Source organism: Trichechus manatus, unplaced genomic scaffold, assembly GCF_000243295.1.
Source record: "Trichechus manatus latirostris isolate Lorelei unplaced genomic scaffold, TriManLat1.0 scaffold00029, whole genome shotgun sequence".
In the NCBI taxonomy this organism is placed as follows: domain Eukaryota; kingdom Metazoa; phylum Chordata; class Mammalia; order Sirenia; family Trichechidae; genus Trichechus; species Trichechus manatus.
In genome coordinates this window covers 8,006,736-8,028,223 of record NW_004443965.1, presented here as the reverse complement: position 1 = coordinate 8,028,223, position 21,488 = coordinate 8,006,736, and the positions used below count along the sequence as shown (strand labels likewise).

General features: G+C 35.4%; 1 protein-coding gene across 2 annotated transcripts in view; it reads right to left on the bottom strand.

Annotated features, from left to right (window-relative positions):
• CERT1 (ceramide transporter 1) overlaps positions 1 to 21,488 on the bottom strand; it is a 136,422-nt gene that overhangs the window by 3,436 nt on the left and 111,498 nt on the right. For both annotated transcript variants that reach the window (XM_004374491.2, XM_004374492.2), the window contains 6 exons: positions 13,584 to 13,679; positions 10,901 to 11,033; positions 8,491 to 8,561; positions 6,290 to 6,418; positions 5,628 to 5,757; positions 3,550 to 3,690 (listed from right to left, as the gene is read on the bottom strand). In XM_004374491.2, the coding sequence (XP_004374548.1) occupies positions 3,563 to 3,690; positions 5,628 to 5,757; positions 6,290 to 6,418; positions 8,491 to 8,561; positions 10,901 to 11,033; positions 13,584 to 13,679 (687 nt within the window). In that variant the 3' untranslated portion in view covers positions 3,550 to 3,562. The remainder of the gene's footprint in view (positions 1 to 3,549; positions 3,691 to 5,627; positions 5,758 to 6,289; positions 6,419 to 8,490; positions 8,562 to 10,900; positions 11,034 to 13,583; positions 13,680 to 21,488) is intronic.

The following is a 21,488-nucleotide window of genomic DNA, read 5'->3' as shown; positions in this document are numbered from 1 at the left end:
ATTGAATATACCATGGACTGCCAAAAGAATGAACAAATCTGTCTTGGAAGAAGTACAGCCAGAATGCTCCTTAGAAGCAAGGATGGCGAGACTATATTTAACATACTTTGGATGTGTTGTCAGAAGCGATCAGTCCCTGGAGAAGGACACCATGCTTAGTACAGGGTCAGCGAAAAAGAGGAAGACCCTCAGTGAGATGGACTGATACAGCGGCTGCAACAATGGGCTCAAGCATAATGATTGTGAGCACGCCACAGGACTCAGCAGTTTCGTTCTGTGACGCATAGGGTACCTATGAGTCAGAACCGACTCGACGACACCTTAACAACACCACCACCACCACCCTAATTATTGTGAGACAGATGTCACTCTAGATAGACGATTTCCACCGCATTTTAAGATTTGAATCTGTCTCTTTCTCAGAGAGAAGCTCAACTTCGACTCAAAGGCTTCATTGAGTTTTGGCCAGTGAGTCTTTTCAGTTATAAGTTTACATACATACACATATATACAAACAATGCTACCTCCTTCCTCCAAGATGAATTTTTTGAAAAGGATTTCAATTCTTTCCCTCCTAAAAAGAAACACAAACACACAACAGATAGATGGATGGATGGATGGATAGACTGAGAAATACTACCCCAAATCCAACAGTTTAGAGTGTTAATGTCTAAACATGTATCTTTTAAATATTAAAAAAGTATTCTCTTCAAACATAGTTGACAGTAAGTTTTATATACAACTGCATTTTAATTTCTTTTGCTTAATACACTGTCCTATCTTCTGTCTGCTTAGCTGAATATGTGAGACTCTGGTAAGGAAGTAATCAAAGTATCAACTGGGAAGTCCCTTTAAACAAGCTTGGAGTTACAGGTAGAGAAGAGAGAAGGCAGATATAGCTGCATGTTCAACCTTGATTAGAATGAAACTCTTCAGAGACCTTAAGACTGTGGGAAAAGAAAGACAACTGAGTAAGGTGACAAGCCTACTTGCCCTTATTACTGGCATCAGGTTTCTGGTTTATATGATAAATACAATACAGAGACAGGATCATTAAGAAGTACTGTACCCAGATCTAGCCATAATTCTAAAGCACAGGATATTCTAAAAATAGGTAGCACACTTATGCCTGAAGAGACAGAATCCCTGAAAAGCAGGCTGTATTCCAAAACACCAGTCACAGAGATAAGTAAGACTAGAACCTGTTTAACTTTCAGATAACCTTTTTACTGGTAAATGCTAACTATCTAAGACATACAATAACCTTTGTGTTAGTATCTGACAAGTCTCTGAGTTTCTTTCTATTTTTCTTAGAAAGACATACTATAAACAGCATCAGCAAACAAAAGCTTTAGTCATTATATGAATATCGATTCTATTATTTTTAACTAAAGAAATGACCTCAGGAATATAAAATTTTCAGCCAATGATTAACACCCAACATAGTGAGAACATGAGGATATTCACACATATTTACTGTTTGTATATCATAATTTGGTAATATTTATTAAAATTTTAAATGTTCATTGCCAACAGGCAGTTCATAGAAACAGAATTATACAGACGGCCCTCAAATAGACCAAAAGATGCTCAACTTCATAATAACAAAAACAGAAATTAAAACTCCACTGAGAGTATCTTTCACCTATCAAATTAGGAAAAATCTGAAAGTTCTGCTACACACTGTGTGAGGGGATATTGGGTAACAGGCACTCCAATACACTGCTGGTAAGAGGATAAACGAACGCAACCATGAAGGAGGGCAAATTCTAAATGACAAATGCACAGCCATCCAAACTGCCACTAGTAATTTGTACCACATATATTCATACACACCAGGCAAGAAGCCCTGGTGGTGCAGTGGTTAAAGCGCTCAGCTGCCAACCCAAAAGCCAGTGGTTTGAACCCACCAGCTGCTCCGCAGGAGAAAGATGTGGCAGTCTGCTTCCGTAAAGATTTACAGCCTTGGAAACCCTAGGGTGCAGTTCTACTCTGTCCTATAGGATTGCTAGGAGTCGGAATTGACTCAGTAGTAGTGGGTTTTTGGTATATACAGGGATGCTATGAGTCCGAATCCACTCGATGGCAATGGGTTTGGTTTGGGTTTGTCAAGTACAAAATAACATGCGTATACAATTACTACCCTGTTATGGCAAAACAATGGAAACAACCTTAATACCCACTGAAAAAAACCCAACCCAACCCATGAAGTCGATTCTGACTCATGGTGATCCCATGTATTACAGCAAAGAACCGACACCTTTGAATTATGGTGTTGGTGAAGAATACTGAAAATACCATGGACTGCCAGAAGAATGAGCAAGTCTATCTTGGAAGAAGTACAGCCAGAGGTGCTCCTTGGAAGCACGGATGGCGAGACTTTGTCTCACACACTTTGGACATGTTATCAGGAGGGACCAGTCCCTGGAGAAGGACATCATGCTTGGTAAGGTAGAAGATCAGCGAGAAAAAGGAAGACACTCAACAGAATGGACTGACATGGTGGCTGCAACAAGGAGTCAGATACAGCACTGACTGTGAGGATGGCGCAGGACCAGACAGTGTTTTGTTCTATTGTACATAGGGTCGCTATGAGTTGGAACCAGCTATTGACTGCACCTTACATACATACATACACACACACACAATGGAATACTGCACAGCTGAAAAAAGAGAGGAAGCGCCATACTAATATGGAAAGGCTTTCAAGATAAATTAAGTGTAAAAAAAAGATACAGAACAACAACAGAAAAAGTGTATGCGTGGGAGGAATACACTTGTATCTGCTTGTTCAGGCATTTAAAAAAAAAAAAAATCTCTAGAAAGATACACAAGAAACCAGTTAACAGTAGTTAACTTTTTCTTCTTTTTCTGAAGTGGGAAAAATTGGGTGAGAGTAAGGAACAGGGAATAATTTTTACTCTATATTGTTTCATACTTTTGAATCATGTTAATGTATCAGTTACTAAGAAAATTAAGTAAAAGATTCCAGCTCTTTGCTCGAAGATGTTCAGTCAGCACAGCACTGTTTGACAGTCAAAATATGGAACTAAACCAGATATTAACATGGAATTGGTAAATAAATTCTGTAACATTTAAATAACACATGTTAAAAAAAGAGTTTTATATATCTCCTGTCTTTATACAGAAAGATATCTAAGATATATTGTTAAGTGAAAAATCGAAGTTAAAAATAGTAATATAGAATAAACACTTTTCTTTTAAATGCCACAAACAATATTATATGTCAGTACATATGTACATTATGTAGAAAAGTCTGGAAAAATATACCACAAACTTAACATGAGTTTCTGGGAAAGGAAGGATTATAGGGAGTTTGCACTTCTGAAATTCTGTAGTCTATAATAAAATTTCTTTAAGCAGGTATTGTCTTTCATAAGCAGAAAATATCAACAACAAAGAAAGTTTTAATAAGCTACAATTCTCTTTCTGAGAACATTATAAAACACAGCAACAATTCTGAATAATTAACTATATTTTAATATCTGCAGTCATACAAGTCAAAGTTTAAAAAAAGATAAAATATACCTTCCTGTTAATACTAGAATAATATAGGTTTTCCTGAAGTTTTTTCTTGAACATAAGAAGTAAAACGTTTTAGAAACTTGGGATACTCTCGCTTCGCCACTGCCCTTAACACTGAGGCTGGTGCCCATCCTCCAGGGTTCACTATGAAACAAAGGGAAATTAAAACTTGTTAAGATATAATTCACCAAATACATGTAAAGCACTCAACTTATTCCTTTGCTTTTTAAAAATTCCTTAAGTCAGAACAATTAGAATCTCTGTAAGTCTCAACCATTGATTCCTTAAAACTAACCACCAGAAACAATCAAATAGAAAATAAGAAAGCATTTGTTACATTTCTAAAATGTTCTTGGTTTCCTAAATTATACGCAAATATGAATATAGGAACACTTTAAGTTAGAGATTTATTCACCAACCTCTACTATAATCAAATAGCCTTCTGTAACTTACTCAGGCGTAACTGTTTCTTTAAGTATACTAGAGAGGAGACCTGGTGGCGCAGTGGTTAAGTGCTTGTCTACTAACAGAAAGGTGGGGCGGTTCAAACCAACCAGCCGCTCTGTGGGAGTAAGATGTGGCAGTCTGCTTCCGTAAAGATTACAGCCTTGAAAACCCTAGCAGGCAATTCTACTCTGTCCTATAGGGTGGCTGTGAGTCAGGATCGACCAGATGGAAATGGGTTCGGTTTTTGGTTTTTAAGTATACTAGCAGTGCAGCACTGTATTAAGAGGGGTGTATCTGACTAGAGACTGCAATAACTATTGCAGGTAGGAAATGGGTGTCCGTAAGGAACTAAAGCAAGTGATGAAAAGGGCTGTCCAGCAGCAGGCCAACGTGAAATACATATGTAACTAGCAACTAAGAAGGACCAGGGGAGTAATGATTCAGAAAACTAAAAGGTCTGACCATGAGAAAAAGAATTGTTAAATTTCCTTTCCCACTGTTGCTTATAGTCCTAATAGCAAATACATTCTATTAAACATGTATCTAATAAAATGGTTTGTAAAGCCAAGGATGTGTGTTTAGTGACCTAAAAACTTGTTGCTAACCCCGAGAGTATGGCCCCCAGACACCCTTTTAGCTCAGTGGTGAAGGCACTTTGAGGTTCACCGTTCAGCCGGGGAGTGGACAGCCCCATAAAACCAAAAGGGACTAATGAGGCACAGCAGTCCAGGGACAAGGGCTAGAAGACAGAAGAGGACAAGAAAGCTGGTGATAGGGAACCCAAGGTTGAGTAAGGATAGTGTTGATGTGTTGTGAGGTTGTTAACCATTGTCATAGGGCAACATGTGTACTGTTTAACGACAAACTATTTTGTTCTGTAAACCTTCACCTAAAGTGAGAACAGCAGCACAATTGGAAGAGCATAATCGATGTCACCGAACTGTGCAGGTAGAAATTTTTGAAATCGTGTATGTTTGGCTATGTATATTTTCACCAAAAAAAAAAAAAAAAAAGGTTGAGAAGGGAGAGGGTTGACATGTCGTGGGGTTGTTAACCAATCTCATAAAACAATATGTGTACTACTGTTTCATGAGAAACTATTTGTTCTGTAAACCTTCACCTGAAGTATAATTGAAAAAAAAAAAAACAAAACAACAAAAAACTTGTTGCTGTCAAGTCAATTCTGACTCATAGCGATCCCATAGGACAAAGGAGAATTGCCTCATAGGGTTTCCAAGACTGTAAATCTTTTATGGAAGCAGACTGCCACTCCTTCTTCCGCAGAGCGGCTAGGGGGTTTGAACTACCAATCTTTCAGTTAGCAGCTTAGCACTTAACCACTGCGCCACCAGGGCCCCTTTTAGTGACCTAGAAAGCAAGTTTTAAAATTTACCTACCCAGCCCAGCTTCATAAGTTCTGATACAGCAGTTCTGAGGTGAAATTCAGGCGTGTGTATTTTGAAAAATTTTCCCAGATAATTCTGATATACATCTCCCCAAATTAAAAATTACTAATCTAAAAGAACTAAAATGGCATTTATAAAAGACATTTGTTCTGTCAGTTACGATGCAGATCATAATCAAGAACATCCACATTACCCAGTAGCAAAAAAAAAACACAGAAAAATACATACCATTAGCTACATATGTAATCTTGCATAGAATGTTGTCTCTGCTAATCTCCTGGTTTCCCTCTGGGGGGCTTACCAACGTTTGACATATCATAGCAATATTTATTTTGGCACGGACACATCGATTGTTTAGCTGCCAAAATAAACAAAAACAAAGCACTATATAGTAGATACCCAGTAATTTTGTAATATCTGCTGGTCTAATACTACATTAGGTTAACCAAAACTATAACTCTCACTAAAATCTACAACAAAATTTTATGAGCACCAATAACATGTGTCAAGGTGATATGACACTAGGAATGATTTCCCTCCATATCAGTAGTAAGAAGAGCTAAACCAAGGTAGAAACTATAGAGGTTTTGCCAATAGTTGATAATGGTTTAAGAATCAACAGCAGGAAGTAGCCTGTACCTGCTACCCATTCAGCTCTGTGTCACCTAACCTCAGAAGAAAAGGAAATAGTCCTGCTGACATTCATAGTCATGACTCTTGCCTTGAGACAACACGTGGGCTACACCAATCCAAGCTGTCAATCAAACAAAAAAAAATCTAAGAAGCATTATCAAATCAAGTATCTGTGTGTGTTCACCTATTGCCTTTGCCCTTCACTGTGTATTTGGCTTTACACTGTACAATAATACACATTTATACATTGTACTTACAGGAGCACCATCATGATCCACAGAAAAATTACAAACTATCCATGTTTCAGGGTCATTTTCAGTCAAGGCTGGTATCTTTCTAATGGCAGAAAGATATAAAACATCTCGCTGAGAAGCAGGCCACACTCTCTGTGGAAGAAGTAAAAACCCTGTGAAAATTGAACTGCTTTTTATTCAGATGAAACTAACAAAGAAACAAATGTAAAACCAACAAATATCTTAGTTGAAGATGAAATCTGTCAAATTTTAAATGAAAAGCATCTGAGAATATCCACCACAGGAATACTTTTGAACACCAAGTTAATGGCTTTGCAGAATAATGCAACCAGAAGAATAACGAATGCGTTAAGTACAATATTAAAACTGTGTTTAAAATGTACAGAGACCTAAAAGCAAACATTTTATGGGAAGAAGACTGCTCTTTTTGAAAGAACTCGAAATCAGTTAGACTGAAATTTTTCAAGTTTGTGGTATGCAAGGAAAAATATACCACTGCAATGACATGGAGTATAGGACTCTGATAACTGTGACTAGCTACTTTTACACGAGAGACAAGTAGCTGTTTAAGCTACTTTTATTTTGGGTTTTCTGATACATGTAGCTGAACTCAGTCCTTATTATACACAGGATCTTTCCTGATTGCTGACTGTAATAAATAGCTGACAACTCAGGGCCAGTACAACATAAATGGTTTGCAAAGTGAAATGATTGATCTTTTTAAGATGCAAAATTTCATAAAGTCAATGGAAGGGGTGTTGTACAAATCGATGTGAACCCAATAATAAATTGGCCAAGTTAGAAATAATGAATGAAAATCCACAAGGATGATAAGACAGGAATTTAAAGAATGACAATGATTTAAAAGCCAGGAAATGAATAGCCCTTTTTAAGACTATACTACAAAAGAAATCAAATTTAAAGGGAAAGAAGTTGAAAAGTGTTAGACTTTGCTGAAAACATTATGCCAGGACAATTATTCAAAGAACTGGCAAATAATTATAATTGTAACCTATATTTCGTTACATAGAAGATACATTATTTTCATAATTTTTAGTTTTGTTTTTCAAGAAATAATTCTGATAAAATCTGTATGACACCTCCACTCACACATCTACTATTTACTAAGTGGAATACCTTCAGCAGAATGTTTTCCAGGATCAATTATCTACAGATAAAAAGGTCCTCTTGTACCTAAATTTCTGGTCAGTTATCTTCATTCCAAATTACAGGGAAATTAACTGGTATTTTAACATTTTCTAAATTTTAGCTTTCACACTTGACACTAAAATCTATATGCTAAAATACAATCTTCATTCTTAACATTTTTTGAACAGCTACCTGTAACACGAAGCCCAGCTCAGTCATTAGATATATCTCAGACGACAAGACAGAGTTCAAGAAACTTCATATATTCAGATCATTAAAAAATCATATAATAAAGAAAAATGAAGTATCCACTGAATCATTATATTTCTTATATAATATACACCTTTAGCTTTTGGTGGCTCTCTCCAAAATTTTAATTCCGTTTATTGTTCTATACACAATGAATTATCTGGCAATGTTCAGAAGGTGAACAGAAGAAGGAGAGAGCAGGGATATTAATTCTACAATTTAAGTATCTACAAAAGCAGAGGTTGCAAGGAAGTGAACAGGAACCAACTTAATTACACAATGTTTATCTCTGCTCTGGTGTATGACCAACTTTTCAAGAGTCACATACTCAGCAAATTTCTATTATTTTCAGGATTAGTCACTTAGATCACTTTCATAACTATTAGTCTTAACAGAGGCTGATAACATACTTTCCATTCCCCTCATCATTACTGTCACAGAAAGCTCTCCTTCACTTTCATATTTGTTAATTATTATTTGGTCTCTGATAGAGATGCTAGAAAAGTATTTAACTTCAGTATTTCAGAAGTTTCTTTTCTAGACTTAAAGTGTGCATAAAGAGAAATCCACTACAGATCTTTACCAGATACAGTTCCTGCATTATATTTCTCATTCAGATTCTTGCCTGCACGCATTTCTGCTCTAACTGAGCTGAATATACCTTTTCAATACAAGACATTCATGAATTATTCATAAACTCTTTAGATCTTTTGTGGCATTTAATTTCTTGCCAAATTTTAATTTAGAGAATTTATGAGTCTGAGTTTGAACCACACTGAAATCCTTCGGGATGAAGAGATCTTTACCTTGTGTGTTTGATAAATGATGATTGCATTATCAGCTAATGTTTCCACCACATGAAAGTTCTCGATAGTTGCTGAAATGAAGAGAATATTAGTAACCAAAAAGACATATTACTTTTTCGTAGAATGTGATTGCTTTACCTACCTTAAAAGTCAATTACAAATGGACATAATGAACAGGAGCTTGCCCTAACTAGGCTAAATCCAAATGGAAGGCATTTAACACTTTTAGGGCTATAGACAGTAGCTGTGATGTCTGATCACCAGGAAATCTCATTTTCTTTGGCCTAATATCTATCTTCTACAGCAAGAAAGCAATTCTAACTACCACTGTATTACTCAGGCTCAAATTATGACTCCTCACTGTAATCCCTAATTTACTGAAGCTGAATAAACCATTCCACCTAGGCTTAGGTGACTATATTTGTGAAAAAATTACGTCAAAATGCCAATGACAAGTATCTGTGATGTTCAGAAGTAAATGTATTTTTGAAATTTAGTGTCTAAGGGGAACATATATATGACAACAATTATTCTAAACTAATCACAGCAGGATTCATCTAGGATTTATTATGGAAACAAAACAGTCTAGGTTAAAAGTACCAAAACCAAAAACTCACTGCCATTGAGTTAATTCCGACTCATGGCGACCCTATAGGACAGAGTATAAATGCCTCATAGGGTTTCCAAGGCTGTAAATCTTTTACAGAAGCAGACTGCCACATCTTTTTCCCGCAGAGCAGCTGGTGGGTTCTAACTACAGACCTTTCGGTTAGCAGCCAAGTGCTTTAACCACTGTGCCACCAGGGCTTTTCGACTAACTAGTTCTGTGGCCTTTGATGAGTTACCTGACCTCTCTGGATTTCACTTTATTTGTACATAAAATGAGAAATAATAATACCTAACTTGGATTCAGAATTATCGTGTATCAGATCAAACGATATGATATACTAGACAGCATTCTGTAAAGTAAAAAGCTCTACTTTAGGTATTATAAGTTCCCTGTATGATACTGGAGCCCTGGTGGCAGTGGTTAAGAGCTTGGCTGCTAACCAAAAGGTCAGCAGTTCGAATTTACCAGCTGTTTCTTGGAAACCCGATAGGGTAGTTCTACTCTGTCCTACAGGGTCGCCATGAGTCAGAATCGACTTGACCGCAATGGTTTTGGTTTTTGGGTGTAACAGCTAGGAAGAGGTAGAGTCAGAATTCACACCCAGGAAGTCTGATTCCAGAGTCTACTCCATGATTTCACCTCTAATCAGAGAGGGATCTGGGCAGAGTTGATGGCACTTCAGGCAGGAGGATTAATAATGACAAGGGCATGAAGGGATGGTATCTGTCTTAGGGTAAAAGCACTACAAAGTTATAGAAAAGCAAGAAGAACGATTTGGCGTATGTTCCAAGAGGCCAAAGTGGGAAATGGACAAGCATGCTGCCAGAGCCATGTCTGCCTGAGTCCAAGGAATATTACAGAATCATCAGTATATACTGACATTACAAATGGGTAAAATCATTAAAAGCTTCATGTTTTCACAGACTGGCTGGCTAAAAACTGCTAAATCATTGTGATTCTACATTTTGAATTGTATTTCTTAATAATCATTGGTACAAGTTTCAGTAACGATAGTGAAGAGGGCCTTCATTGGTCCAACAAATCTTACTATATACTAAATGAGGCACAATGGTTAAGCGGTCAGCTGATAACCAAAAGGCTGGCCGTTTGAATCTACCAGCTACTCCTCAGAAATGCTATGGGGCAGTTCTACTCTGTCCTATAGGGTCACTATGAGTCGGAATCCACTGGATGGCAACAGCCTCGGGGATTTTTCGGGGAACGGAAAAAGATAACAGTGGAAAATACGTGAGTGTTTTGTGCTCTAAGTATTTGTTTATATGAAAGGTTTCCTAAAAGATGTTTTCTAAGACTATCCTAGCTATTGTTTTTATACCTCAGGGTCCAAATGATGCATTCTTGTGAGTCTAGCTCCAGCTGGATCATATTCTTTATACTCAAGGACAGGGAATAACGGCTCTAATTTTAACTTCTAAGTCATATTACATTCCCTTCGTGTGTTTCTGAGAGAGTGGTGTTTTTGCATTTCTAAGATTTTGTGTGAAATTTTAATACTGAGCAATGAGTAGTCATAAGTCCTTAAAGTAACTTGTTGCATATATGTGATGTTTTAATATTATGTGCTGAGTTGGTTTTTCTCCCCCTCCTATGCCTATAGGGTCACTGAGTCAGAACTGACTTGATGGCAATGGGGTCTTTTTTTTTTTTTTTTAATATGATACTCCAGATATTTTCTACTTTGACTTTGTAAACTATAGATAAGATACAGAAAATCAGGTTGATTTGAAATTAAATTTAAAATAATAACTAGATTAAAATATATTAATAACAACAGCTTACTTTCCCAGTCATTGCGAACATCAACATTCCAGAAGTAATTGCAGACCTCATGTCCTGTAACACCTTTAACTGCATGGGTAGCTTTCAAAGGATCCAGAACAATCCCATTTTCTTCTACTTCTCTTCTGTATACCTAAAGAGAATATATTTAAAAATCTGCTTAAAAAATGAAAATTAAACATCTAAAGTACAAATTTGAAAGCATGCTTAAATTTGCTTTCAAATTTAGCTTTTAGAGTTTTATTTATGAAAATCTATGAAATGTTCTGCTAAAGGAAATCAAAACAAATTTGTTTATTCACATAGCAAATGAAACATATTTGAAACTATAAATCCAAGGTAAACTTCAACTATAAAAAAATGCATATGTGATGACTAATTGTTATGAGCTTTTATTATGAGTTATTAATAACTATATCAATTTAAATTAGGTATTATTTACAGAACAGTCTCAAAGACTGCTTAACATCGTAAAAAGGCTAAATAAACCTGGTTAGAATATGTTCTCCTTAAGGATTATTGCTTTAAGGCTGCTTTGTTCAATGCTGTATTCCAGGAACCCAGAACAGTATCTGAAACAGAGTAGGTACTCAAGTATTTGTTGAATCAATAACTGAAAGTTAAAATGGCAAAAAGATTATAAAATCAGATTTTGCTTTAAATACTTTAAGTACTGAGCTTGTGTGCCGAGTAAAAGAAATTACTTCAAAATTATAGAGGGTTTGCTATTTAAAAGAGCTCTGTGATAAATTCCTTTAAGAAACGAATGAATGAATAAATCACAGGGAGAATCAGCTCTCAGTTTAAAGAGTGTCTATGAGGTCAAACACTTTTAGACATTTTCACATACATTTTCTCTTTTACAATCTTTCTCTCTCTAAACTACCTTCTCCTACACACTTATGTATTCACATTATTGGGACTACCATTTTCCCAAACTGGAAATTCTAGATTCTTGACTCTTCCCCTTCATACTTCACAGAGCTATTAAACTTACTACTCATCTATGAGGCATCCAAATAGAGTCTCTGGGTGGCACAAATGGTTAAGTGCTTGACTATTAGCCAAAAGGTTGGCAGTTTAAACCCAGCCAAAAACACCTCAGAAGACAGGCAGAGATCTGGTTCAGAAAAGTTACAGCCTTGTAAACTCTATGAAGCAGTTCTACTCTCATACGTGAGGTCACCACGAGTGGGAATCTACTCGATGGCAGCTAATAACAAGACGACATACAACAGCTGGACTTCTCTACTGTTGCTAACCTGCTCTAGGTAGGCTTTCATCATCTTACACCCAACTCTTAAGTGGTCTTCTTGGTCTCCAGTTTCTTTCCTATCAGATCATTCTTCTTAAAATGCTACTTTGCACACAGTGGCTCACCTACCGCTGCAGACAACAGACTGTTCTCTTTAGTGGGTTACTTTCCGCTCCCTGTAAACCAGCCCCAATCTCTCTACTGTTGTGGGCTGTAGGATAGGCAAGCTTGGATCAACTCTGTTGTTGCATGTGCAGAGCACATGCATCTTGGTTTGCTTTTGGGGCCTGCTCCTGTGGGGAAGGCTTGTGATTACCCAGCTATGTCAGAGATACTATGTTTAATTCTGGGGCAATGTATCTGTATGCCTTTGTGGTTGTTGATCTAAAGCCATCTTCTCCAATCAGCTTACCAGAAATGTAGCTAACATTTTGATATCTTATTTGCCTGTCTCCTCTATCTTATTTCTTGTATCTCACCTGCTAGAATAATTCTGGCCAACAGTCTATGAGAAAAATCCTAAATAAGAAATTTGCTTTGAAGTTTTGCTTATATATTTTCCTTGCCTAAAATGCCCTCATCTTTGTCACAATATTATTTTCAGACACAGTTCAAGTGTTCCTCCTCAGTGTAAAACATAACAAAATTGTTTCAAATCACAGAGATCCCGTTCTTTTCCAATTTTCTTTACTACTCCATCTGTACTCTCCATTCAATACATCATCAGATGGAGAGAAGTAAACTTATCTTTTAAATGTGAACATCCCCTGTCTGCAACTAAAGTGCCAGCTTGGAGAGTGTCTTATTAAACACTTCTATATCCTTAGCACAGTGGCTTGGGCATGAGATAATCCAAAATTCAGTGCTGCTGCTGCTTTTCAATCTATCTCTGTATTCTTTCCATTCCTTGCTCTTACTGTCTGTCTCTTGTGTTTAGATATGTGACCAAGATTTGCAGACCCAATGTTCAGATCTCAAAAAGATGGAGTGAGAGAAAGGACAAAAAGTGAGCCTACAGACCAAAGAACGAGTGAAACAAAATGACATCTGGACACAACATTCAGTATATCAAAAATATAATAAAATAAAAAGAAACATTCAAATAAATGGCAAGGCATCAGCTAAGTGTGACCTGTTTACGTATGTTTAACTTTTAACTTTCTCCATAGGCTAGACAAAACAGAATGGTTTGGGCACAAATTTACATTATAATCATAAAAAAGTTTGTAAAAACTAAGCCAGGGAAGCAAAAGGACATTTTATTTCTCAATATCTGGAACTTCTCTGATACATAATAATTTCTATTTTAAAATAATTTTAAAACACTACCCTTACATCAACAGTAACAATAACATCATTGTAACAGAGGTGCAATCGGCAACCTATAAACTTTCTGGATTGATTCTTTAATTATTCAGTGGGAATTACCTTCATTTCTCCTTCTTCTACCACCAACTGCCAATTGGCATCTCCGCCTACATCCTGTAATGAGTAAGTCATGTGGTTCTGTACCATCTCTTCAACCTTGAAAAGAAAAAAAGAAAGCCATGAGAACCCTCATCCAGTTAATAGCTGTCATAATAGCTTACACAGAATGTACAGGTATCCCCCGCTTTTTGAAAGTTCGCTTTATGTCACTTCGCTTCTATGAAAGACCTACATTAGTATCTGTTTTCGATAACTCAAAGAAATCCAAAGAGAATTTTTGCTTCTACGAAAAAAGGAGAAAAGCCCAACTAGCCTTCAGCATTTGTTTTGCAGTGAGCTGTTAAAGAGGCAATGCACACCCTGAGCAGCGAAAGTAGCATCACCATGCTCATTTCCTGGAAATTATACTGTACATAACATGATTTCTACTTTACATACACTTTGTATTTATCATATCATTCCTGCCTTTACTGTATGTTAGTGTTATTTTAGGTTTTATGTGTTATTTGGTATGATTTGGTAGGTTATTTTTTTTAGTCTGGGGATGTTCAAAATTTTTTCCCATATAAATTAATTGTAATTGCTTCTTTGCTTTACTTCAGCTTACAAAAGGTTTCATAGGAACGCTCTACTTTCAGATAGCTGGGGAAACCTGAATTTAGTTTACATTATTTCAGAAATGGTGCTCTTAGGAAGCCGAGCAACCAAATGCACAAAGTTAGTAGGTTTTAGAGAGTGTTGTAGAGTTTTAGTCCACATTCCAGATATTAGGGTAATGATGGGGGGGTGGGGGGAGTGCAAGGAAGGAGGATGTGTTGCTCAGATGACACAGACTGGCCTATGTGCATCAGGTGAGCAAAATAAGCATTTCTTGGAAAAAAGAAATATTCCATCCTCTACCATAAAATGCTTCCTTACAAAGATGATGCCTTAAAGCATAAAATTATGGAATACTAAGGATAAAAGGGACACAAGGAGATCATCTAGTACAGTGTCCTTATATTTTAGACTACAGAGGGGTATTAGAAAGCTTGTTATATATATGTCAGTGATTTCCCTAGAAAAGGGTAACAAAACTTTACTTATTTCACTTATGATAAACTTCTCTTGTATCATAAATAAAAGCCAACTTAAACATAATCAACCTCCTATTTATTTGATTCCAACTTCATTGTTCTAAATTCTTGTAGGGTTAATGCCAATCCTCATATATGCAAAGATTTACAAATAATCACTTCTTAGTTCATTCTTTCTAAATTTCTATTGCTGAAATTTAAATGCAACTTCTGTTTTTTAATTTTTATAGACTTTGTTAGAGCAGTTTTATGTTTACAGAAATACTGTGTAGAAAGTAAAGTTCCCATATACCTTATCTCCCCCTTGCACACTGTTTCTCTTATTTAACCTCTGCTTTTAACTATCACAAATTACCCCTATACATCTTATATAAGCAAAGAAAGTGGAATATTTCAGACTCCCAGAATCCTAATCAGATTTAATAAGAATTCACATGAGCATTCTTTGTAGTCTCTCAGTTTGAAACGTGTTTTTAAGCAGCACCAAAGTGATAGGTAAGATCGTGTCTCAAAGAACCAGCTCCTTCATCATTTATCCATAGACATCAACATCTTTTCTAAGCTCTGTTTTCAAACCTTCATTAATAATTTTGCTTTATGTAATAATTATAGAAGGCAGAAAATGAGAGGTTAGGAAATATTCATATTGTACTTCCATTTAAAAATTTATCCGAAGTTTAATTCCTTATTTTATATAAAGTTTATTGTGTTGATTAGGGATACAGAACAAGGAATCAGGATCAAACATATTTTGAAATACAAAATATTATCGTCTGTGAGGCAGAACTTCTTAAATTAAATTATTAACCCTGGGAAAATATTTTTTTCTGTACTAAGTAAAGGATGTTATCAATATGTAATTGTGATGTGTATTCCTGCTATGTCAAGTTTTCTGGATCTTAGAATTCATTTTTGGTTACTAAAAGTATGTATGGTTTTGGCAATAATGTCAAATAAAGTTTCTGAACAAAATGTTTATAAAATTCTACAATCTATTTTTGTAGTAAATGAACACATTTACAGAACACATAATTTTTTTTTATTCCTTATTCATAATTCCCAAAATAATGTGAGTGGTGTTGGGTTACAGACTTAAGAGACACTTTAAAATCTTACAAACTGTAAAATCTACAATTTTACAAAGCCTCTATTAGAAAACAAAACTTTCAGTTGATGCTTGGAGAAACCTGTGTGTTTCTATAATTTTGAAATCTGCTCTGAGAGGGTAAGAGTGACTAACCAGAATTCCAAGTTACAGTTACATACAAAATGTATCTGATTCCCAAATGAGGAAGACAAAAGGAAAATTCCAGTTAGTGTACATAAATAAAACAACCACAGACAGTAGTGCTGGCTTGATTCATTTGTCTGTATCACATTGTGATTGGGAGAAACTTTTATATCTTTAGACTTCAAGATCTTAACTTTTTTTTTTTTTTTTAAATTACTGAAACACCAATAAAGACCCAATACTGGACATCTCTAAATTTAAAGCCATTTCATATACCAAAATCTTTTGTTCTTAATACTTCCTTGAAAAGGTCCAATAAATAAACAAACAAAAAAGATATATTTAGTGCTGTGCTCCTAGGAAATTAAAGTAACTAATAATGTCCTCAATTACAGCAGTAACCATCTCTGCAAAGCCTTCATTCATCACGGAATTTTTCTTGAGGTAATAATATTAAGGTTAAGACAAAGGTGATACGGGTAAAATCTCACTATAAAGAATTTTATGTTCATGGCAATAAACTATGAAGTAGCCAATGTTCTACAGGGTCAGTGACTTGGGCATTCATGATTACACTGACACTTCAGATCTAACCTCACGCACGGTCTGCTTAGTTTACTGATTTCAATTATGATCTGCATATCAAATGTGTGGGAAACAAGGAACCATTAAGTTTGATGACAAGAATAAACACAAGCCAAATTATCATTAGGCTCAAAATTCAATATTCTAATAACATTATTATCATTTAAAAAAAAAAAAAAGGTCTAAGATGCATCAATTGGTCCCAACCACTCGGAGTAAAGGAGAACAAAGAACACCAAAGACACAAGGAAAGTATTGGCCCAAGAGACAGAATGGGCCACACAAACCAGAGACTTCATCAGCCTGACACCAGAAGAACTAGATGGTGCCCGGCTACCACCAATGAACGTCCTGACAGGGAACGCAACAGAGGGTCCCTGATGGAGCAGTAGAACGATGGGATGCAGAACTCAAATTCTAGTAAGAAGACCAGACTTAATGGTCTGACTAAGACTGGAGGCGCCCTGGAAAGCATGGCCCCTGGTTTCTCTATCACCCCAGAACTAAAACAATTTCCAAAGCCAACTCTTCAGACAAGGATTGGACTAGACTGTGGGACATAAAGTGGTACTTGTGAAGAATGTGCATCTTAGTCAAGTAGATACAGGAGACCAAAGGGGCAGCTTCTGTCCAGAGGTGAGATGGAAAGGCAGAGAGAGTTAGGAGCTGGCTGAATGGACATGGGGTATCAGGGGTGGAAGGCAGGAGTGTGCTGTTGCAGAACGGGCTGAGCGGCTGGGGTCTCGTAACAATGTATATAAAAAAAAAAAATTCTGTATGGGAGACTAACTTGAAATGTAAACTTCATTTAACAATAAAAAAAAAATGGGATCAAAATTATCAAAGCAAGTGTTATTAGCAAGTTGTAATTACATTAAACATAATTGCAGGAATCATGCTCTTGCATTTTTGGACCTGGTGTTGAAAATAATGAGCTGACACACACAATACAGTCACACCAAATGAACTATTAAAAAAATAGAGATGAAATACATTTTCGATAAGAGGTAACATCACTCTGATTCTAACCTTTTCTTCTACCTCACATTTGAATCATTCAGTATGATGCCATTTTAGGAGGCTACCAAATTGGATTTTTCTAATAATATTAACACCGAAACTGAGAAGCAAATTGCTCTTTGGTGGTATGACAAAAGTCTAGAAGGTCTCAAACACAGCTCAGGTCTCTTCTTAACCATGTGAAAGAAATACAATTAAGCTTCCTGTTAAGAGTCAGAAAGTCATACAGCATTTGTTGGATAGAATCATTTATTAAAAACAAATTAATAGTGTACTGTTAACCCAAAAGAAAAATAGCCACGGCCATAAAAAGTTAATTCACTGAAGAAACGTAAATGGCCAAGAAGCAAAAAATATCACTTTTAGTCTGTCAGACAAGAAAAAATTAACTGAATTATTAGTATAACAAAGGAAACCTGGCCTGAGAGTGCAAGCTGGTTCAACTTTTCTAACCAACAGCTTGGCAATATAAATAAAAAACTTAAAAATGTGCATGGCATTTGTCCTAACTATTCCACTTCTAGGAATATAGTCTAAGGAAGTAATTAAATAAATGTACAAAGATATATATACAAGGATGTTTGTTTTACCACTATTTATAATAAAGAAAAACTGAAAATAAACTAAATGTTCAATATTAGGTGAGTAGGTAAATCCAGAATGTACATTCATACAATAGACAATGAGAGGCAGATCTATATTTATTGATGGGGAGATGGGACTACATATAAGTTAAAAAAAATGTTATAAAACAGTATATATAGAATTACCTACTTTGTTAGAAAAAAGACAATTATAAAGGTGTGCGTGTATGTATGTATGTATTAAACACACACGTATTAACTGAAAAAGTATAGAAGAATATGCATGAGAATATTAATAATGATACAATATTTTTATTTACTCTGCTTTCTAGTTTTATTAAAATTAGCATGTATTAACTTGTATAAAAAAGAAAGGGAGGAAACAAAATAATTACCACAATAATAATGTGTTATAATGAACATAAACTGGAAAAGAGCTTCACACAAAAATTTTGCAGTGATGTTCACCATAGATTAACCTGCAGATGTACTGTTTTTTTTTTTTTACAGAGGACAATTTTTTCCCCTTTAAGATGACATCTTTAGCTAGTAACCGTGTTACACAAATAAACGCGACCAAACGGATTCATTTATAAATCCAAGTCCTTTCTATTCTCTGTATACTTAAAGATTATTCCCTAATTTGTGGCTATAGCCATTGTTTCAAGAACTCGTAGTCCTCTACAGCTCCTTCTCAGATTTAGAGCTACTTCATTCCCAGTGTCTGCCCATCAGGCAAATTCATGGGCTGTTAGTAATTTCCTAGCAGATTCGGATATTTTATTTGAAGTTATTTTCAGGGAATTCCTTAGTTTTATATTTCCCAATCAGGATTATGAAGATTATTTCAACAAGAACAAGCTAGTTTTATCAGCCGAAACTCCCATGTAGATGACAAAACCAAATTATACAATGTTTAGAGGGCTTCATGGGAAGTGATACAAACGATCAAGAAACTAGATATTGCATCTGTATATATGCCTGCACTTTTAAAAGATGTTGGAGCAAATGTAAATTGATTGTGGTTTTATGTTTAAATCGTATTTTAGCAAATTATTAAAAGTGATGACAAACTTTATAACTTACGTTTTAAATTAGCTGTCAAGATATAATAAAATCAAGAATATGGCTAACTCAAAATATTTTAAGAAATGACATGAGGACACACAAATATACACACACAACACGAAAAAATATACTTGTTATATCTTAGTAACAGCTTTTGTTTTTCTAACATTAATGAATACTTTAGAGCTTCTTACAGAACTTTGCCTGGTATATAAGGCAGGATGTGCTAACTGTAAATCCTTTGGAATGGGAGATAAGGCAGTGCAATATCCTCTAAAACAAGCAAACTTATCAACTTAGAATTAGTTACCCTGAAGGTGCTAAACATCAGGTAAACAGTTTAACAAACAGTTAATTGCCACAGGACTACAAAATAAACAGTAACATCCGTGAAGAATGTGTTCCTTAGAACTGACTATACGAGACCAAAAGGGAAACATTTACCCAAAACCAAAGATGAGAAGACAGAGAGGGACAGGGAAACTGGACTAATGGAAAAGGGGAACCCAGGGAGGAAAGGGGGAGAGTACTGACACACTGCAGGGGATTGAAACCAAGGTCATGGAACAATTTGTGTAAGAATCATTGATTGGAAAATCTGCTACATAAACTTTCACCTACAGCACAATAAAATGTCAAGAAAAAAAAAAAAAGTTAATTGCCGGAGCCCAAGTCTGCAGACAACAAATGTTAGTAAGGACAAAGAAGACTTTAACATTATTTTCTTCATTTTTACCTCTTTTGATATATACAACAGTAAAAAAAATCAAAAGCTAAAACAGCCTGATTAATCAAGAGCATGATTATTAAACTAGATATATATATATCCCTCCGAAAGATTAATTTCTCAACTTTTATATAAGAGTTACATAAAAAATTACATAAAGAAGTAAGCTTCAATGTGGCAAAGTCTAGTAAAAACCAAGGGCCCCTGCTCCTCAGCGATGTCTGCTCACTTATATCTGAAGATCTTTGGCTTTTCCATGGCTCTAGAAAAGGTCTGTTCTGACGCCTTAATTCTCAGGCATTCTCTAGCAGAGGCTTAACTTTTTCCTTGTTCCCATAACATTTTCTTTAATTTACAGCCTGTGTATTCCTCTTTCCATTTCCTGGAAAATGGTGACCAGTACTGACAGTTTTTAGTTAGTCTGTTACTTTATTACTTTCATACAAGGTGAACTTAGTAGACTAAACCAAGGTCTCCAAGTATTATCTAATTTTGTCACTAACTTATTGTGAATGTAATGAGTTACTTTTTTAAAAAACATACATAAATGAATGAGCAAAAGTAAGAAATACTGTAATAAAGTTTGGGCATGGGTGATTTCTGATCAAGAAATGCTAAACCTCTCTCATAAAATATTCAAGTATGAAAAAGTTACAAAAGTCAGAAAAATACATTTTGAGTCTTAAACTTAATTTTCTTCTCTATTGTACAGTGAAAAATTAATGTAAATTGCTTGAGCATTATGCTCGTTTAAGAACTATATGGGATCAAATTGACAACAGCAACTCAAAAGTTTAGACAGGAACCTTAGGGGACAGACAGTGAGTTTATGTTAATGGGGGAGGAACAACTCAGAAACGGGCGGAGGGAATGGTTGTACAACTTGAAGAATGTAATCAATGTCACTGAACTGTACATGCAGAAACTGCTGAACTGGTGTATGTTTTGTTGTATATATTCTCAACAAAATAATTAAAAATGTAGATTTTATTTGTACATGTAAAATATTAGAAGCCTATTTTAAACTATGACTTTTAAAAACTTGTACTGGAATACTCTGGTAGAGAAAAAAAGATAATGTAGATAACTTAGATTAGCTCAAAGAAATTACGTTACAATAATAGCTCATAAAAGGCCACACGTATTCATCACTTACTATGTGCCAGGCACTAGCTAGCTCACAGTGTTAGCTAGATCACAAAAGTGAAGCACAGAAATGTTAGAAAACTTGCCCAACATCACACAGCTAACTAGGATTTAAACTTGGTCATTTTGACTAAAGAGCTCAGGTTCTTAATCACCAGCCAATAAAATGCAATCACAATAAAGATACAAAGTTGATGTCAAAGATGTGAAGATTAAAAAAAAAAAAAGTAAACTAATGCCGCAGATACTAAAAAATTATTCCTACAATAGTAATCTGATTTTGAGGGCAGAGACTGCAGGCATCTAGCTTCCTGTCTTAAATTCCTAAAATCTTAATTATTCTAAGTAAACCTAACAGTTTCCACAGACTTAGCATATCAGTGGGAATATTAATTTGTAATATCCAAGGGTAATTTGCATAAGGAAAACACAACCTATTCAATGGAGTTTATTAATATATTGATAATG